The sequence below is a fragment of the Bombina bombina genome, chromosome 2 (assembly GCF_027579735.1).
Source record: "Bombina bombina isolate aBomBom1 chromosome 2, aBomBom1.pri, whole genome shotgun sequence".
Classification (NCBI taxonomy): domain Eukaryota; kingdom Metazoa; phylum Chordata; class Amphibia; order Anura; family Bombinatoridae; genus Bombina; species Bombina bombina.
In genome coordinates, this window is record NC_069500.1 from 905,514,521 (window position 1) to 905,534,987 (window position 20,467).

General features: G+C 37.9%; 1 protein-coding gene across 1 annotated transcript in view; it reads left to right on the forward strand.

The window, feature by feature from the left end:
- Positions 1-20,467, forward strand: part of LOC128649817 (rod cGMP-specific 3',5'-cyclic phosphodiesterase subunit beta-like) — a 124,832-nt gene that overhangs the window by 57,726 nt on the left and 46,639 nt on the right. Inside the window, exons 13-15 of the mRNA XM_053703292.1 lie at positions 5,912-6,019; positions 6,152-6,261; positions 19,167-19,254. Coding sequence (XP_053559267.1) covers positions 5,912-6,019; positions 6,152-6,261; positions 19,167-19,254 — 306 coding nt within the window. The remainder of the gene's footprint in view (positions 1-5,911; positions 6,020-6,151; positions 6,262-19,166; positions 19,255-20,467) is intronic.

The window sequence follows — 20,467 nt, forward strand, 5'->3', positions numbered from 1 at the left end:
TACCATGTAGTGCACCAGACACGTGCACACTGCCTATCTACATTTCTCTTCCATAAAAAATAATAATAAAAGAAGTAAACTATTTTAAAACTTTTTTTAATTCTATCTGTCTGAATCATGGAAGAAAGAAAAAATAGGTTTCATATCATATTCCTTTAAACCAGAAGGGATTGCATGGATCCACAGATTATTTCTAGACCCCACGCTATTCACTGGGAAATATACATTTAGTGTAATATTATTAATATATTAAAAACATATAAGAATCTTAGGGCCAGATTACAATATCGGGGTTTCACGGCCGTTTGCACGCAAGTTAAATACAACTCGTATCACAAGTTGAAAGTAAATGTGAACGCGCGTGCGCAATCGCGATTTACACTAGAATGATTACAGTGACTTCAGAGCTCTGGTTGACTGTAACACAAGTCAAAAAAGTGACACAAAACACATCAAAATGTAATTTAAACTACAGTAACACTCATAATAACACTACCTAATAAAAATTATTAAAAAAATATCGCACAAAAAAGTTATAAGGCTCAAAGATATGAGAGATAAAAAAAAAGGACCTGAAAAGGGCTTTAAAATACAGATACATACTAAATATGTATATTTATTTATGTTTATATGTGTGTACATATGTATTTATATGTGTATATATGTATTTATAGACATATATACACATATAAACACATAAATATGTATGTATACATATATAGACATATATTTAACCTCTTAAGGACATATGACGGAATTTTTCCGTCATAAAACAATTGAGCAAACTGAAAGCTCTGTCCTTAAAGGGTTAAGTGTATTAGTGCCATTTGAAGTCAAGTAGATGAAAACATAAAACATATTTATGCAATATTCATATTTAATAAAGTGTTTATGTATTTTACTGTAAATATTATACATTCCAATGTTCTGCATATAGCAGAATGTTTTGTGTATTGTGAAATAGATATATATATGTGTATATATATATATATATATATATATATATATGTACATATATATATACCTATATATAGTCATGTAAATATATATGATCCATACATTCCAATGTTCTGCAAATAGCAGAATAAGTTTTGTGTATTATGAAATATATATATATATATATATATATATATATATATATATATATATATATATATATATATATAGAGACTATACCGAAACGATCGTCTGGGGTTGCTGTGTTCCTTGTTTAGAGAGGAGTTGCCTGGTATTTCGGCGCTGGACTGGCCGTAATGGGCGGGGTCAGACTAATATACTACAGGAGAATTCTACTCTGTGAAAAGCATTACTGGGCTAAAAGAAGTTGCACCCAGGTGGTGAATCACCATAGAACAGGCTAACAATGATATTGAGCTGGTTGTTCGTTCCTGTGAGTGCATTTCTCTCTAGTCTCCCTATGTGAAAAAGGGTAACCCAGACGTGGACCCCTTGCTCAGTGTGCTTAGAGGAACACTGCTACACCTCACTGACGAGGCCCAATGAAGGCCAAAACGATCGTCTGGGGTTGCTGTGTTCCTTGTTCAGAGAGGAGTTGCCTGGTATTTTGGCACTGGACTGGCCGTAATGGGCGGGGTCAGACTGATATACTACAGGAGAATTCTACTCTTTGAAAATCATTACTGGGCTAAAAGAAGTTGCACCCAGGTGGTGAATCACCATAGAACATGCTAACAATGATATTGAGCTGGTTGTGTTTCCTGTGAGTGCATTTCTCTCTAATCTCCCTATGTGAAAAAGGGTAACCCCGACGTGGACCCCTTGCTCAGTGTGCTTAGAGGAATACTGCTACACCTCACTGATGAGGCCCAATGAAGGCCGAAACGATCGTCTGGGGTTGCTGTGTTCCTTGTTCAGAAAGGAGTTGCCTGGTATTTCGGCGCTGGACTGGCCGTAATGGGCGGGGTCAGACTGATTTACTACAGGAGAATTCTACTCTGTGAAAAGCATTACTGGGCTAAAAGAAGTTGCACCCAGGTGGTGAATCGCCATAGAACAGGCTAACAATGATATTGAGCTGGTTGTTCGTTCCTGTGAGTGCATTTCTCTCTAGTCTCCCTATGTGAAAAAGGGTAACCCAGACGTGGACCCCTTGCTCAGTGTGCTTAGAGGAATACTGCTACACCTCACTGATGAGGCCCAATGAAGGCCGAAACGATCGTCTGGGGTTGCTGTGTTCCTTGTTCAGAAAGGAGTTGCCTGGTATTTCGGCGCTGGACTGGCCGTAATGGGCGGGGTCAGACTGATATACTACAGGAGAATTCTACTCTGTGAAAAGCATTACTGGGCTAAAAGAAGTTGCACCCAGGTGGTGAATCGCCATAGAACAGGCTAACAATGATATTGAGCTGGTTGTTCGTTCCTGTGAGTGCATTTCTCTCTAGTCTCCCTATATATATATATATATATATATATATATATATATACAGGGAGTGCAGAATTATTAGGCAAGTTGTATTTTTGAGGATTAATTTTATTATTGAACAACAACCATGTTCTCAATGAAGCCAAAAAACTCATTAATATCAAAGCTGAATATTTTTGGAAGTAGTTTTTAGTTTGTTTTTAGTTTTAGCTATTTTAGGGGGATATCTGTGTGTGCAGGTGACTATTACTGTGCATAATTATTAGGCAACTTAACAAAAAACAAATATATACCCATTTCAATTATTTATTTTTACCAGTGAAACCAATATAACATCTCAACATTCACAAATATACATTTCTGACATTCAAAAACAAAACAAAATGAAATCAGTGACCAATATAGCCACCTTTCTTTGCAAGGACACTCAAAAGCCTGCCATCCATGGATTCTGTCAGTGTTTTGATCTGTTCACCATCAACATTGCGTGCAGCAGCAACCACAGCCTCCCAGACACTGTTCAGAGAGGTGTACTGTTTTCCCTCCTTGTAAATCTCACATTTGATGATGGACCACAGGTTCTCAATGGGGTTCAGATCAGGTGAACAAGGAGGCCATGTCATTAGATTTTCTTCTTTTATACCCTTTCTTGCCAGCCACGCTGTGGAGTACTTGGACGCGTGTGATGGAGCATTGTCCTGCATGAAAATCATGTTTTTCTTGAAGGATGCAGGCTTCTTCCTGTACCACTGCTTGAAGAAGGTGTCTTCCAGAAACTGGCAGTAGGACTGGGAGTTGAGCTTGACTCCATCCTCAACCCGAAAAGGCCCCACAAGCTCATCTTTGATGATACCAGCCCAAACCAGTACTCCACCTCCACCTTACTGGCGTCTGAGTCGGACTGGAGCTCTCTGCCATTTACCAATCCAGCCACGGGCCCATCCATCTGGCCCATCAAGACTCACTCTCATTTCATCAGTCCATAAAACCTTAGAAAAATCAGTCTTGAGATATTTCTTGGCCCAGTCTTGACGTTTCAGCTTGTGTGTCTTGTTCAGTGGTGGTCGTCTTTCAGCCTTTCTTACCTTGGCCATGTCTCTGAGTATTGCACACCTTGTGCTTTTGGGCACTCCAGTGATGTTGCCAAACTGGTGGCAAGTGGCATCTTGGCAGCTGCACGCTTGACTTTTCTCAGTTCATGGGCAGTTATTTTGCGCCTTGGTTTTTCCACACGCTTCTTGTGACCCTGTTGACTATTTTGAATAAAACGCTTGATTGTTCGATGATCACGCTTCAGAAGCTTTGCAATTTTAAGAGTGCTGCATCCCTCTGCAAGATATCTCACTATTTTTGACTTTTCTGAGCCTGTCAAGTCCTTCTTTTGACCCATTTTGCCAAAGGAAAGGAAGTTGCCTAATAATTATGCACACCTGATATAGGGTGTTGATGTCATTAGACCACACCCCTTCTCATTACAGAGATGCACATCACCTAATATGCTTAATTGGTAGTAGGCTTTCGAGCCTATACAGCTTGGAGTAAGACAACATGCATAAAGAGGATGATGTGGTCAAAATACTAATTTGCCTAATAATTCTGCACTCCCTGTATATATGTGTGTGTGTGTGTGTGTAATATATATATATATATATATATATATATAAAACTATATATAGTCATGTAAATATATATGATCCATACATGCATATGATTTTATTTTGCTCAATAGTGTGTTAGGGATGGCGTTTTATATATATATATAATATGTATGTTATCAAAGTATTCCACATTTTTCACTTAATTATGTAGAGTGAGGTGGACAATAGCAGTTGACATTTCTTGTTTTCAGAAAAGGACTGTATATCCCCAACAGTTGTATTTCTTTACTATTCAGACCAGTGTTACTATGACGGAAGTCCTCTTAAACAGCTCTCTATTTTTTACTTTGACAAAGCAGTTGCCGAAATGCGCGTCAGGTGTTCGCACTGCTTCTCCTTAACTTAATTGTGAAAATTTAATAGACAAATATTTAATTGTTGGCCTTTATTGGCATTTTCTTACTAGTGGGTACAAGTGGGAATTTAGTACGGGGTGATACTAATTATAGTATCAATGGGGACATAATGATGTTTGTAACTGTTGTCAGCCCTGACTCCTATTGACAAAAAACAGATCGCTGCCACAGCGCTTACTTTCATTAGTATAACTTACGGTGCGAAAAATTAAGTATGATACAGCACAACAGGATATTGAGTAACGCTTTATAGTGGCAGTTAATGTGATCTTTCATGTCACATATATTGTTATCACTACAGTGCTAAAACCATATTCTTTTGGGTGAATATATAAAGTTGATAACATATCATACTGACATGTAGTAGATCACTATCTCAGTATCAAGACCAAAAGCGCAACCTGTGATTTTAGTAGTGTGCAAGATATAGCACAAATACAGATTAAGTTAAATACTTTCTTTTAGCGGCAGTCAGTTTGATCTCCTATGTCATATATAACTGTACTACTACATTACTAACCACCTTGTTATATATTATAGATTGATAGAACATTTGAATATAGCACGAGTGGATATAGACCAATTGATGTAGTGGCAGTCATCTCTGACCCATATGGTTACCCTGCAATATAGTATTCACATTATTAACCCCATGAGGAGTGTTGTTTGAACGTTAGTGCATATAATACAGCACAATTTGATATATTAGTGGCGGCACAGTGGCGGTCAATATTGACACATATTGCCACTGGTAGCAACGCCACCACAGCTCTATTATAATCTAGAAGTGTAATGTGCTTAATACACGGTTCATTCCCAACTAACCACTAGTATCCAATAGATCATTTCACTATTATGATATTATTATATTTGGGAATGCTTTATGCTCTCCCACACCTTTAAGAGGAGCAAGTGCGTGTAAGTTGCAATATAAATGTGTCTACCTCTGACACACTTTTCCACCTGACTTATTCGATTTTATATTTAGGATTTTATAGAAAACATTGTATATATCATCCCAGGTACACTTTGTTACCACAGTATAATTGTTATAGCAACGTCTACCTTGTCCAGTATCAATACGAGACTATCCACAATTAATTGTACAATCCCATAATCTAATGGGCACTAGGTTAATTTATTACTACTAGTGACAACTTTATTTAATAGAAATTTATTCAATGGGACTGTCCTGATGAATGTGGGGACATACATTACTTTTGAAGTGGACGTTGTACCCTGAATTAGGTGTAACACAACAGTGATACCTCCATTTTAATATTATACACGTCTTTTCTTTTAATAATTATTTTTTCACTAATAAAAGTTGTTTTAAGTTGATGTCTCAGATGCTCACCTTTAACTTGAATATTTAGGCTCTCACCTAAGTGTGCCCCAAGATATCTCTTTTCTTTTCTCCTTTTTAACTCATATTTTTTACTTTTCCCTAATTTTTTTTATTAAAAAAAAAAAATTGCATTTAGTAAACTTATATTTAAATGTATTTTGTCTAGGCACTGATAAGATTTTTATATGCAATGAAGAAAGGTTACAGAAAGGTCACTTACCATAACTGGCGCCACGGATTCAACGTTGCACAAACCATGTTCACACTTTTAATGGTATGTCTTTATGGAATATATCAACTTTTTATACATTACACATAATGGGTTGAATCTTTATGTATTTGGACATAAGTACAACTTTAAGTGCTTTAATTATATTTTGATTTGTTCTTTTCATTGTTTATTTAGACTGGGAAGCTAAAACGCTACTATACAGATCTAGAAGCAATGGCTATGGTGACGGCAGGGTTATGTCATGACATTGATCACAGAGGAACAAATAATCTTTACCAGATGAAGTATGTTCTTCTTTTTTTTTTTGTTCACCTCTTTATTTATAGTAGTTGGTAACACAATTACAGAGAAAGACAAATATGTAAAGAATACATTGGCATCAAACTAACAAGTTACAGAACTTGAATTTCACAGTCTTTATGCAGGAAAGAGTTCAATTAAAGGGATACTAAACCCAATTTTTTTCTTTAAAGGAACAGTCAACACCAGAATTTTTGTTGTTTAAAAAGATAGATAATCCCTTTATTACTCATTCCCCAGTTTTGCATAACAAACACAGTTATAATAATACACGTTTTACCTCTGTAATTACCTTGTATCTAAGCCTCTGCAGACTGCCCCTTTATTTCAGTTCATTTGACAGACTTGCAATTTAGCCAATCAGTGCTCACTCCTCGGTAAATTCACGTGAGTGAGCTCAATGTTATCTATGTGAAACACATGAACTAATGCCCTCTAGTGGTGAAAAACTGTCAAAATGCTTTCAGATTAGAGGCGGCGTTCAAGGTCTAAGAAATTAGCATATGGTTATGAACCTCCTAGGTTTAGCTTTCAACTAAGAATATCAAGAGAACAAAGCAAAATTGGTGATAAAAGTAAATTGGAAAGTTGTTTAAAATTACATGCCCTATTTGAATCATGAAAGTTTTTTTTAAACTTAACTATCCCTTTAATGATTCAGACAGGGGGGTCGATTTACTAAAGTGAGGACGGACATGATACAATGTAGCAATCCTCCCCCCCTGCAGATTCGCGGCCGCTAGCAGGGGGTGTCAATCAGCCTGATTGTATAGGATTGGGCGGATTAAAGACCGCAGCCTCAGAGGCAGCAGACCAGCTATGGAGCAGCAGTCTTTAGAAGGCTTGCGCAGAATCAGGGGCATCAAACTTCATTCAGAGCTTTATAATTCGGCCCCATTGCATGCAATTTTAACCCCTTAATGACCACAGCACTTTTCCATTTTCTGTCCGTTTGGGACCAAGGCTATTTTTACATTTTTGCGGTCTTTGTGTTTAGCTGTAATTTCCCTCTTACTCATTTACTGTACCCACACATATTATATACCGTTTTTCTCGCCATTAAATGGACTTTCTAAAGATACCATTATTTTCATCATATCTTATAATTTACTATAAAAAAATTATAAAATATGAGGAAAAAATTGAAAAAAACACACTTTTTATAACTTTGACCCCCAAAATCTGTTACACATCTACAACCACCAAAAAACACCCATGCTAAATAGTTTCTATATTTTGTCCAGAGTTTAGAAATATCCAATGTTTACATGTTCTTTGCTTTTTTTGCAAGTTATAGGGCCATAAATATAAGTAGCACTTTGCTATTTCCAAACCACTTTTTTTTTTCAAAATTAGCGCTAGTTACATTGGAACACTGATATCTTTCCGGAATCCCTATATATTTCTTGACATGTATATATATTTTTTTAGAAGACATCCCAAAGTATTGATCTAGGCCCATTTTGGTATATTTCATGCCACCATTTCACCGCCAAATGCGATCAAATAAAAAAAAAAAAGTTAAATTTTTCCAAATTTTAGGTTTCTCACTGAAATCATTAACAAACATTTTGTGCAATTATGACACAAATGGTTGTAAATGCTTCTCTGGGATCCCCTTTGTTCAGAAATAGCAGACATATATCGCTTTGGCGTTGTTTTTAAGTAATTAGAAGTCCGCTAAATGCTGCTGCACACCACAAGTGTATTATGCTCAGCAGTGCAGGGGTTAATTAGGGAACTTGTAGGGAGCTTGTAGGGTTAATTTTAGCTTTAGTGTAGTGTAGTAGACAACCCCAAGTATTGATCTAGGCCCATTTTGGTATATTTCAGGCCACCATTTCACCGCCAAATACGATTAAATTAAAAAAAATAGTTAACTTTTTCACAAACTTTAGGTTTCTAACTGAAATTATTTAGAAACAACTTGTGCAATTATGGCACAAATGGTTGTAAATGATTCTCTGGGATCCCCTTTGTTCAGAAATAGCAGACATATATGGCTTTGGTGTTGCTTTTTGGTAATTAAAAGGCCGCTAAATGCCACTGCGCACAAAACGTGAATTATGCCCAGCAGTGAAGGGGTTAATTAGGTAGTTTGTAGGGAGCTTGCAGGGTTAATTTTAGCTTTAGTGTAGAGATCAGCTTCCCACCTGACACATCAGACCCCCTGATCCCTCCCATAGAGCTCTCTTCCCTCCCCCACCCCACAATTGTCTGCCAATACTAAAATAAAAGGTATTTTTTTTCTTTTCTTTTTTTTTTTAAGCATATTTATATATGCTGCTGTGTAGGATCCCCCCTTAGCCTCCAACCTCTCTGATCCCCCCCAAACAGCTCTCTACTCCCCCCCCTCACTGCCTTATTGGGGGCCATCTTGGGTACTGGCAGCTGTCTGCCAGTACCCAGTTTGCATATAAAAATGTTTTTATACAATTTATTTTAGTTTTTTCTGTAGTGTAGCTCCGCCCCCCCAAGATCAATCCCCCACCCCCTCCCAGATCCCTTAGATGATTTCCATTAGTTTTTTTATTATTATTTTTTACAATAATAGCAAAATAGTTTCTGTAGTGTAAGCGGTTCCCACCCGCTCCCTCCCCGTGCACGCGCCCTCCCGCCCCCCCTGTGCACGCGCGCGTGCCCGTGTGCGCCCCCGGCGATCCCGCCCCCTCTCTGACTAAGAAGCCATCGATGGCCGCCCACCCACCTCCCACTTCCGCTCCCACCCACCAACGAATGCGGCCATCGATGTCCGGTGCAGAGAGGGCCACAGAGTGGCTCTCTCTGCACCGGAGGGGCAATAATTGTTATTGCAGGATGCCTCGATATCGAGGCATCCTGCAATAACCGGAAAGCAGCTGGAAGTGATCAGGATCGCTTCCAGCTGCTTTCCAAACCGAGGACGTGCAGGGTACGTCCTTGGTCGTTAAGTGACTTTTTTAAGAGGACGTACCCTGCACGTCCTCGGTCGTTAAGGGGTTAAGCAACTTTCTAATTTACTCCTATTATACATTTTAATTCTTTCTCTTGTTATCTTTATGTAAAAAGCAGGAATGTAAAGCTTAAGAGCCGGCCCATTTTTGGTTCAGAACCTGGGTTATGCTTGCTTATTGTTTTACTAAATGTAGCCACCAATAAGCAAGCGCTATCCAGATGATGAACGTAGAATGGGCTGGCTTCTAAGCTTTAAATTCCTGCTTTTTAAATAAAGATAGCAAGAATGAGCAAAAATTTATAGCAAGAGGAAATTTGAAAGTTGCTCAAATTGAATGCTCTATCTGAATAATAAAAGAAAAAAATTGGGTTTAGTATTCCTTTAAGTGTCTGTCCACTTCAATTGAGTGAAACATGTATTTTTATTTTTATATTTTTTCTTTGTAAATAAACGAGAGACGCCATGACATCTGCAGCCTACATAGACACAAGCAATATTCTAAATATTAGAGATGTTCAGCACAAAAAAAAAAATAGTTTGTTCCAATCTTTTGGAGCGAATATGCAGGGGAAATTTGTATTCGTTAAATGAATGTAAATGTTTTTTTGTTACAGGTGAAAATTTTCAACTGTAGCTTTATACTTGCCTCTAGCGTGCCAGAGAGCAGCGCTAACCCCTATCCTTCTTCTCAGAGCCCGGGTCCATGCTAATAAGAGATTTAGCAAAGCATATCCCAGAGCCTGTGTTAAAGGACAATTTATTTTAACAGAAACAAATTTCTGTTACAAATTTGCATTTGTTATAAAACAAATGTTCATTTCCACTATATACGCTTGTGCAGTAAACACGTTCGGCTAGATTACGAGTTTGGCGTTAGCCTTAAAAAGCAGCGTTAAGGGGTCCTAACGCTGCTTTTTAACGTCCGCTGGTATTACGAGTCAGGAAGGTACAGGTGTACCGCTCACTTTTTTTCCGTGACTTTTCCATACTGCAAATCCTTTTACGTCAATTGCGTATCCTATCTTTTTAATGGGATTTGCATAACGCCGGTATTACAAGTCTTGGAAGAAGTGAGCGGTACAGCCTTTACCTCCAAGACTCCTACCGCATTTAAAAGTCAGTAGTTAAGCGTTTTATGGGCTAACGCCGGAACATAAAGCTCTTAACTACAGTTCTACAAAGTACACTAACACCCATAAACTACCTATGAACCCCTAAACCGAGGCCCCCCCCCCACATCGCAAACACTAAAATATTTTTTTTAACCCCTAATCTGCTGACCGGACATTGCCGCCACCTACATTATACCTATGAACCCCTAATCTGCTGCCCCTAACATTGCCGACACCTACATTATATTTATTAACCCCTAATCTGCCCCCCCAACGTCGCCACCACCTACCTACACTTTTTAACCCCTAATCTGCAGACCGGACATCTCTGCCACTATAATAAATGTATTAACCCCTAAACCGCAGCACTCCCGCCTCGCAAACACTATAATACATTTTATTAACCCCTAATCTGCCGTCCCTAACATCGCCACCACCTACCTACAATTATTAACCCCTAATCTGCCGCCCCCAACGTCGCCGCTACTATAATAAAGTTATTACCCCTAAACCTAAGTCTAACCCTAACCCTAACACCCCCTAACTTAAATATAATTTAAATAATTCTAAATAAAATTCCTATAATTAAATAAATTAATCCTATTTAAAACTAAATACTTACCTATAAAATAAACCCTAAGCTAGCTACAAAATAACTAATAGTTACATTGTAGCTATCTCAAGGTTTATTTTTATTTTACAGGCAAGTTTGTATTTATTTTAACTAGGTACAATAGCTATTAAATAGTTAATAACTATTTAATAGCTACCTAGTTAAAATAATTACAAAATTACCTGTAAAATAAATCCTAACCTAAGTTACAAATATACCTAACACTACACTTTCAATAAATTAATTAAATACATTAACTACAATTAGCTAAAATAAAATACAATTAAATAAACTAAACTATATTACAAAAACAAACACTAAATTACAAAAAATAAAAAAATATTACAAGAAGTTTAATCTAATTACACCTAATCTAAGCCCCCTAATAAAATAAAAAAGCCCCCCAAAATAATAAAATTCCCTATCCTAAACTAAATTACAAAGTAATCAGCTCTTTTACCAGCCCTTAAAAGGGCTTTTTGCGGGGCATTGCCCCAAAGTAATCAGCTCTTTTACCTGTAAAAAAAAGAAATACAATACCCCCCCAACATTACAACCCACCACCCACACACCCCTACTCTAAAACCCACCTGATCCCCCCTTAAAAAAAACTAACACTACCCCATTGAAGATCACCCTACCTTGAGCCGTGTTCACCCAGCCGGGCACCGATGGGGCAGAAGAGGACATCCGGACCGACAGAAGTCTTCATCCTATCCGGGCAGAAGAGGACATCCGGACCGGCAGACATCTTCATCCTGGTGGCATCTTCTATCTTCATCCTTCCGGAGCGGAGCCATCTTCTATCCAGCCGACGCAGAGCCATCCTCTTCAATCGAAGTCCTAACGAAGAATGAAGGTTCCTTTAAATGGCGTCATCCAAGATGGCGTCCCTCGAATTCCGATTGGCTGATAGGATTCTATCAGCCAATCGGAATTAAGGTAGGAAAAATCTGATTGGTTGATTTAATCAGCCAATCGGATTGAAGTTCAATCCGATTGGCTGATTGGATCAGCCAATAGAATTGACCTCGCACTCTATTGGCTGATCCAATCAGCCAATTGGATTGAAGTTCAATCCGATTGGCTGATTAAATCAACCAATCAGATTTTTCCTACCTTAATTCCGATTGGCTGATAGAATCCTATCAGCCAATCGGAATTCGAGGGACGCCATCTTGGATGACGTCATTTAAAGGAACCTTCATTCTTCGTTAGGACTTCGATTGAAGAGGATGGCTCCGCGTTGGCTGGATAGAAGATGGCTCCACTCCGGAAGGATGAAGATAGAAGATGCCGCCTGGATGAAGATGTCTGCCGGTCCGTATGTCCTCTTCTGCCCAGATAGGATGAAGACTTCTGCCGGTCCGGATGTCCTCTTCTGCCCCATCGGTGCCTGGCTGGGTGAACACGGCTCAAGGTAGGGTGATCTTCAATGGGGTAGTGTTAGGTTTTTTTAAGGGGGAATCGGGTGGGTTTTAGAGTAGGGGTGTGTGGGTGGTGGGTTGTAATTATTATTTTGGGGCAATGCCCCGCAAAAAGGCCTTTTAAGGGCTGGTAAAAGTGCTGATTACTATGTAATTTAGTTTAGGACTGGGAATTTTATTATTTTGGGGGGCTTTTTTATTTTATTAGGGGGCTTAGATTAGGTGTTATTAGATTAAACTTCTTGTAATATTTTTTTATTTTTTGTAATTTAGTGTTTGTTTGTTTTTTGTAAAATAGTTTAGTTTATTTAATTGTATTTTATTTTAGCTAATTGTAGTTCATCATTTATTTAATTAATTTATTGATAGCGTAGTGTTAGGTGTATTTGTAACTTAGGTTAGGATTTATTTTACAGGTAATTTTGTAATTATTTTAACTAAGTAGCTATTAAATAGTTATTAACTATTTAATAGCTATTGTACCGAGTTAAAATAAATACAAAGTTGCCTGTAAAATAAAAATAAATCCTAAAATAGCTACAATGTAACTATTAGTTATATTGTAGCTATATTAGGGTTTATTTTATAGGTAAGTATTTAGTTTTAAATAGGATTAATTTATTTAATTATAGTAATTTTATTTAGATTTATTTAAATTATATTTAAGTTAGGGGGGTGTTAGGGTTAGGGTTAGACTTAGGTTTAGGGGTTAATAACTTTATTATAGTAGCGGCGACGTTGGAGGCGGCAAATTAGGGGTTAATAATTGTAGGTAGGTGGCGGCAATGTTAGGGACGGCAGATTAGGGGTTAATAAATTTATTATAGTGTTTGCGAGGCGGGAGTGCGGGGGTTTAGGGGTTAATACATTTATTATAGTGGCGGCGATGTCTGGTCAGCAGATTAGGGGTTAATAAGTGTAGGTAGGCGATGTTGGGGGCGGAATATTAGGGGTTAATAAATAAAAAGTAGGTGTTGGCGATGTTAGGGGCAGCAGATTAGGGGTTCATAGGGATAATGTAGGTGGTGGCGGTGTCCGGAGCGGCAGGTTAGGGGTTAATAGTATAATGCAGGTGGCGACGATGTCGGGGGTGGCAGATTAGGGGTTAATAAGTGTAAGATTAGGGGTGTTTAGACTCGGGGTTCATGTTAGGGTGTTAGTGCAGACATAAAATTAATTTCCCCATAGGAAACAATGGGGCTGCGTTAGGAGCTGAACGCTGCTTTTTTGCAGGTGTTAGGTTTTTTTTCAGCTGTCTCAGCCCCATTGTTTCCTATGGGGATATCGTGCACGAGCACGTTTTGCCAGCTTACCGCTACCGTAAGCAACGCTGGTATTACAGGGAGAAATGGAGCTAAATTTTGCTCAACGCTCACATTTCTGAGGCTAACGCAGCCATTCAGAAAACTTGTAATACCAGCGTTGTTTAAAGTGAGCACTGGAAAAAAAAGGCTTTTTAGCAACGCAAGTTTTTACCGACAAAACTTGTAATCTAGCCGATTGTAATTACAATACATTTCTGCTGTGTTGCTATAAAATTACATATCAGCCAAGGCTTAATGTTTTTAAAAGAAATTAACACCTTTTTACAGCACTTATTTTTTAATAGCCAAACGCCACCCACCATTTGCGTTATTTGGAGGAGCCAATTTGAGCTTTAGGGGTAGATTTACCAAGTAGCGGATGCTGCAATCTACCCTCATGCCGGAAACTTAAAGGGACAGTGAACCCAATTTTTTTCTTTCGTGATTCAGATAGAGCATTTTTTTTAATTGCATATTTTATCTGAATCATGAAACGTTCATTTTAACTTTAAATGGACACTGAACCCAAATGTTTTCTTTCGTGATTCAGATAGAGCATGACATTTTAATCAACTTTCTAAATTACTCCTATTATCAAATTTTCTTCATTCTCTTGGTATCTTTATTTGAAATGCAAGAATGTAAGTTTAGATGCTGGCCCATTTTTGGTGAACAGCCTGGGTTGTTCTTGCTGATTGGTGAATAAATTCATCCACCAATTAAAAAGTGCTGTCCAGTGGTCTGCACAAAAAAAAGCTTAAATGCCTTCTTTTTCAAATAAAGATAGCAAGAGAACGGAGAAAAATTTATAATAGGAGTAAATTAGAAAGTTGCTTAAAATTGCACGCTGAATCACGAAAGAAAACATTTGGGTTCAGTGTCCCTTTAAGTTAAAGTGAATGGGAAGTTAACCATATAAGGAAAAGTGAAATGATAGAAGTGAAAAAATGAATGAGAGTTTCATTCATGAAATCGTTAGTATATACTTATCTTCAGATATATTTCACTAGAAACGCTATTGGGATAAGAACTGAAGCTCCGGTCGCCATGTTCAGCAATTGATGACAGATGAATCATCTGCAATCAACTAATCGTTGTTCCCCCCCAGGGCGTTCAGCCCCCTTGCACAAACGTCACTGCCCGGGGGAAACGACACCCATGCTAAATAGTTTCTAAATTTTGTCCTAAGTTTAGAAATACGGTAACGGAATTTCAGACTAAAACTTCCCCAAAAGACCAGAGTATTTTTAGCATTTCTGCTATCACTCCACTTACTGCTACTTAGACAGAAATAGAGCCTTTTTTATATTTACCTATCAAAACTATATATATTTTGTTTTAGTAGACAACCTAGGCCACTTTTGGTAGCTTTCAAGCCACCATTTCACTGCCAAATGCGATCAAATAAAAAAATAGTTAACTTTTTTACAAACCTTTAGGTTTCTCACTGAAAATATTTACAAACAGCTTTGTGCAATTATGGCACAAATGGTTGTAAATGCTTCTCTGTCATCCCATTTTTTTCAGGAATAGCAGACATATATGGATTTGGCATTGCTTTTTGGTAATTAGAAGGCTTACCCCCCAACCTCCCTGATCCCCCCCCCAAACAGCACTCTAACACTCCCGCTCTACCTATTTTCCGCCATCTTAGGTACTGGCAACTATCTGCCAGTACCCGGTTTGCTGCAAATTATGCTTATTTATTTATTTTTTAAATAAAAAAAAAACATTTTTGTAGTGTAGCTGTCCCCCTCATTACCCTATTCCCTCCCAAATCCCTTTCCCACATCGGATCCCAAATAGGATCCCCCTTTCCCTCATTCCCCCTCCTCCTTCCCACTCACTGCTGCTGTTTTATTAAATTTTCTGTAGCGTTGAGGTCCCACCCACTCCTGCGCCACTCCCGCCCCCTTCCCGCCCTCCTCCTGCCCTCCTACCGTCCCCTTCCAGCCCTCTTCCTACCCTCCTACCGCCCCCTCCAGCGATGGACCACCCACCCGCCTTTCTCCTAACTTTTCCACGCCACCAATGATCGGCACCACCACTGGCCGATGTAGAGCGGGCCACTGCATCGGTTACTGACCGGAGGGTATTGATCGATGCCTCAATATGAAGGCATCGCTGCAAGAATACCCTGAGAGCAGCCACGATCGCTTCCATCGCTCATTTTTACCAAGGACATGCCAGGTATGTCCGTGGTCATTAACGGATGTTTTTTGGAGGACGTGCCTGACACGTCCTTGGTCATTAAGGGGTTAAAAGATTGTGCTATTGGTGTCCAAGATTAATTGTTGAAAACTTATACTGTATCCTATTTGGTAAACGGTACCTTGTAATAATGTCTCTAAAACGCCATCTGGATAAAAAGCGTACAGTTTTAGACACATTATAGGCTAGATTATGAGTGGATCGCAATATTGCACTTACTCGAGCGGGAAATGTACTGTCCAATCAGTATTACCATTGCATGTAAAAGTGTGCTGGTAATACAGGTGCAGAAAGTCAAGCGTTCACGAGATCGTGCTTCCTTGAGCTCCAATGTGAGCCTCATTTTCATGCTGGCAGCCACAGCAAACCACCTAGTGCAGGGGCAAATCATTCAATGTTGAGCAATAAGTAAATAGATATGTATATGCTTATCTATCTATCACTGTGGGGGACTTTAAAAATGCATGGGACAAGCATAGGGCTATCCTACAAACTAGATAAGTTTATACTGTTAGGTAAGGTCGGGCAGACTTGCTGGGCCTATGGCTCTTATCTGCCGTCAATATCTATGTTTCTATGTTTCTATCTATCTATCTATCTATCTATATATATATATATATATATATATATATATATATATATATATATATATATATATATATATAAAGAAGTCCTGACTGACTGACTCATCAATGTCCATCTCAAACCGTTTAACCTAGGCACGTGAAATTTGGAAGGTACGTTGTTTTTTTGACGTAGGCACTAAGGAAGGATTTTTGGAAATAACATCTCTAAGGGGGTGAAAAAGGGGATGAACTTTTTTATGAGGATACCTATATCTCAAAAACCAACAATGTTAGAGGCATGAAATTTGGTATTAAGATTCTCCATGAAAAATAAAGAAACACGTGTTTTACCATTTCCCCAAAATCCACTTAAGGGGGGACAAAAGGGGGGGCCGATTTATGAGGATACCTATATCTTAAAAACCGACTATGTTACAGACATGAAAATTGGTATTTAGATTCTCCTTGAAAAATAAAGAAACACGTGTTTTACCATTTCCCCATAATTCACTTAAGGGGGGTTAAAAGGTGGGGTGCGGATTTATAAGGATACCTATATCTCAAACACTGACGATGTTACAGATGTCAAAATTGGTATTAAGATTCTCCTTGAAAAATAAAGAAACACGTGTTTTACCATTTCCCAAAAATCCACTTATGGGGCTCAAAAGAGGGGGGCTGATTTTTAAGGATACCTATATCTCAAAAACCGACGATGTTACAGACGTGAAAATTAGTATTTAGATTCTGCTTGAAAAATAAAGAAATGCGTGCTTTACCATTTCCCCAAAATCTACTTAAGGGGGGTCAAAAGAGGGGGCTGATTTATGAGGATACCTACATCTCAAAAACCGACTATGTTAGACATAAAAATTGGTATTTAAATTCTCCTTCAAAAATAAAGAAACACGTGTTTTACTATTTCCCCAAAATCCACTTAAGGGGGGTCAAAAGAGGGGGGGCTGATTTATGAGAATAACTATATCTCAAAAACCAACAATGTTACAGGCGTGAAAATTGGTATTTAGACTCTCCATCAAAAATAAAGAAACACGTGTTTTACCATTTCCCCGGAATCCACTTAAGGGGGTCAAAAGGGGGTGCCGATTTAAGAGGATACCTATATCTCAAAAACCGACAATGTTACAGACGTGAAAATTGGTATTTAGATTCTCCTTTGAAATTAAAGAAACACTTGTCAAAAGAGTGGGGGCTGATTTTTAAAGGATACCTATATCTCAAAAACCAACAATGTTACAGACGTGAAAATTGGTATTTAGATTCTCCTTAAAAAATAAAGAAACATGTGTTTTACCATTTCCCAAAAATCCTCTTAAGGGGGTCAAAAGAGGGGGGCTGATTTATGAGGATACCTATATCTCAAAAAACAACAATGTTACAGACGTGAAAATTGGTATTTAGATTCTCCTTGAAAAATAAACAAGTGCTTTACCATTTCCCAAATATCCACTTAAGGGGCGTTAAAAGGGGGGGGGGTGATTTATGAGGATACCTATATCTCAAAAAACAGAGATGTTACAGATGAAAATTGGTATTTAGATTACGAGAAACACAGAGAATTAACAAAAACTCAAGACGTTCATGTCAGCGAGTGTGCAACCTGAACCGGCACACACGTGAGGGCACATGTCATTGCGAGTGGTCGGGTTTTTACCTATTTTTTACAAATCACAAAATCCATGCGAGCGAAACGGCGGGCAACAGCTATTATACATATATATTTATGTGTTTAATTGCACTTAGCACAAAGTAAAAATTCAAGCTTGCGGTCACATTAACCAGCCACTTGTAAATGGTTGGTTAGTTAACGTGAACCTGTAAACAGGCAAATTGACCCCTTTACGGGCAAACATTATAATAGCGCCTCACTTGTAATCTAGCCCTAAGTCTTTCAAACATCACGAAATTGTTTACATCATCATCATGGCCTTTTAAAGGGACAGTATAACCCACTACAAAAGGGTAATTTTTGTTATTTTGTGACACCTGTGTCTGTAGCTAATAAATTGTTTTAATAAATGTAATTTATTTATTTATTGTTCATCTTCTTAGTATTTGTGTTGTTTTTTGCCAATTGCCATTTAGTCTCTATACCCCACCATATATTCTGTTTTGAACTACGTACACCTGTGAATAGTAGGTATAACAAGTATTAGGGGTAATTTAGCTGATTGGTAAACTAGGTAAACAAAGTCTATATATCTTCTTTAGCCTGCAGGCAATAAGGATAGCAAAGGTCATAAAGTTAGTATAAAATTAATTATTCTGCAGTTGCTATCTGATAAAACCAATTAGGGACAGGTATATTGCAGAGTTAGCCTTGAGAAGCCAGCAGGTACATTCCAAGTTCTGAGATTTAGAAATTGCCCAATTTTCTGACATAAATTACATGAAAAGTGTGCAAAAGAAATAATGAAAATATATTGCAAAATTGTTTCATTCTGCATAACTAAACGTTTTATATAAAATTCTCAAGGTGTTTGCTGTCCCTTTAATGGTCTAAAAACTTGTTTTGTGTGCACTACTTACTAATTGTTACATGCGCGTGAATAGTTAAATAGTGGGCGCGCTTTACTATGTTGTACTCAGAATGTATCACATCATGAGCACAGTGTATTACAGTGTGCCAACGATTTTGTGTCATTATGTTGGATATTAACTTTGTAGATTAAATTGTCACTTTTTTTTTTTTTTAAACAGATCCCAACATCCATTAGCAAGATTACATGGTTCATCAATTTTAGAGAGACATCACTTGGAGTTTGGAAAATTTTTACTAGCAGATGAGGTAAAATGAACAGCTTAATTTAGCATACAATATTTTTGAATTAATGAAAAAAAACATGCATATTATTTGGATACAGTTAACTAATTAACAAGGTGAGCACAGATCAAAATGTGAAATTGTGTCCCTTAAATTGACTTTATAAAACTTTAGTCTTTACAGTACATATATCAGCATTTCAACATAATGTTACTGGTTCCAAGTGCACTAAATGATCTAATTTGCCTTCTTGTGATACACAATGAAGGAGGCAAGATTTGAGTTTCATGTAACTGAGGATGAGACAGTAAATGTCTTGATTCATCTCAGCATTTCTCAAACACAGTTTTACACGAACTGTGTTATGCTTGTTGATTTAATAAAGTTTGTAGAAAAGTCTAAAAAGAAAATTTATGCTTACCTGATAAATGTATTTCTTTTTTGACACGATGAGTCCACGGATTATCTTAATTACTAATGGGATATTCACCTCCTGGTCAGCAGGAGGAGGCAAAGAGCACAATAGCAGAGCTGTTAAATAGCTCCTCCCTTCCCTCCCACTCCAGTCATTCGACCAAAGTTAGGAAGAAAAAGGAAAAGCCAAGGTGCAGAGGTGTCTGAAGTTTACAATAACCCACAACCTGTCTAAAAGAACAGGGCAGGCCGTGGACTCATCGTGTCAAAAAAGAAATACATTTATCAGGTAAGCATACATTTTCTTTTCTTTTTTAAGACACGATGAGTCCACGGATCATCTTAATTACTAATGGCATTCAATACCCAAGCTAGAGTACACAGATGATACGGGAGGGACAAGACAGGGAACCTAAAATGAAGGCACCACTGCTTGAAAAACCTTTCTCCGAAAAATAGTCTCAGCTGAGGCAAAAGAGTGAAATTTATAAAACCTTGAAAAAAGTGTGAAGAGAGGACCAGGTTGCAGCCTTGCAAATCTGTTCTACAGAAGCTTCATTTTGTAATGCCCAAGAGGAGGCAACAGCCCTTGGAATGAGCCGTAACTTTCTCGGGAGGCTGCTGTCCAGCAGACTCATAAGCAAAACATATTATGCTCTTCAGCCAAAAAGAAAGAGAAGTATCTATAGCTTTCTGACACTTACGTTTTCCCGAGAAAACCACAAACAAAGAAGGAGACTGGCGAAAGTCCTAAAACGTCTGTAAATAAAACTTTAAAGCACTGACCATGTCCAAATTATGCAGATTTAAGAAGAAGGATTAA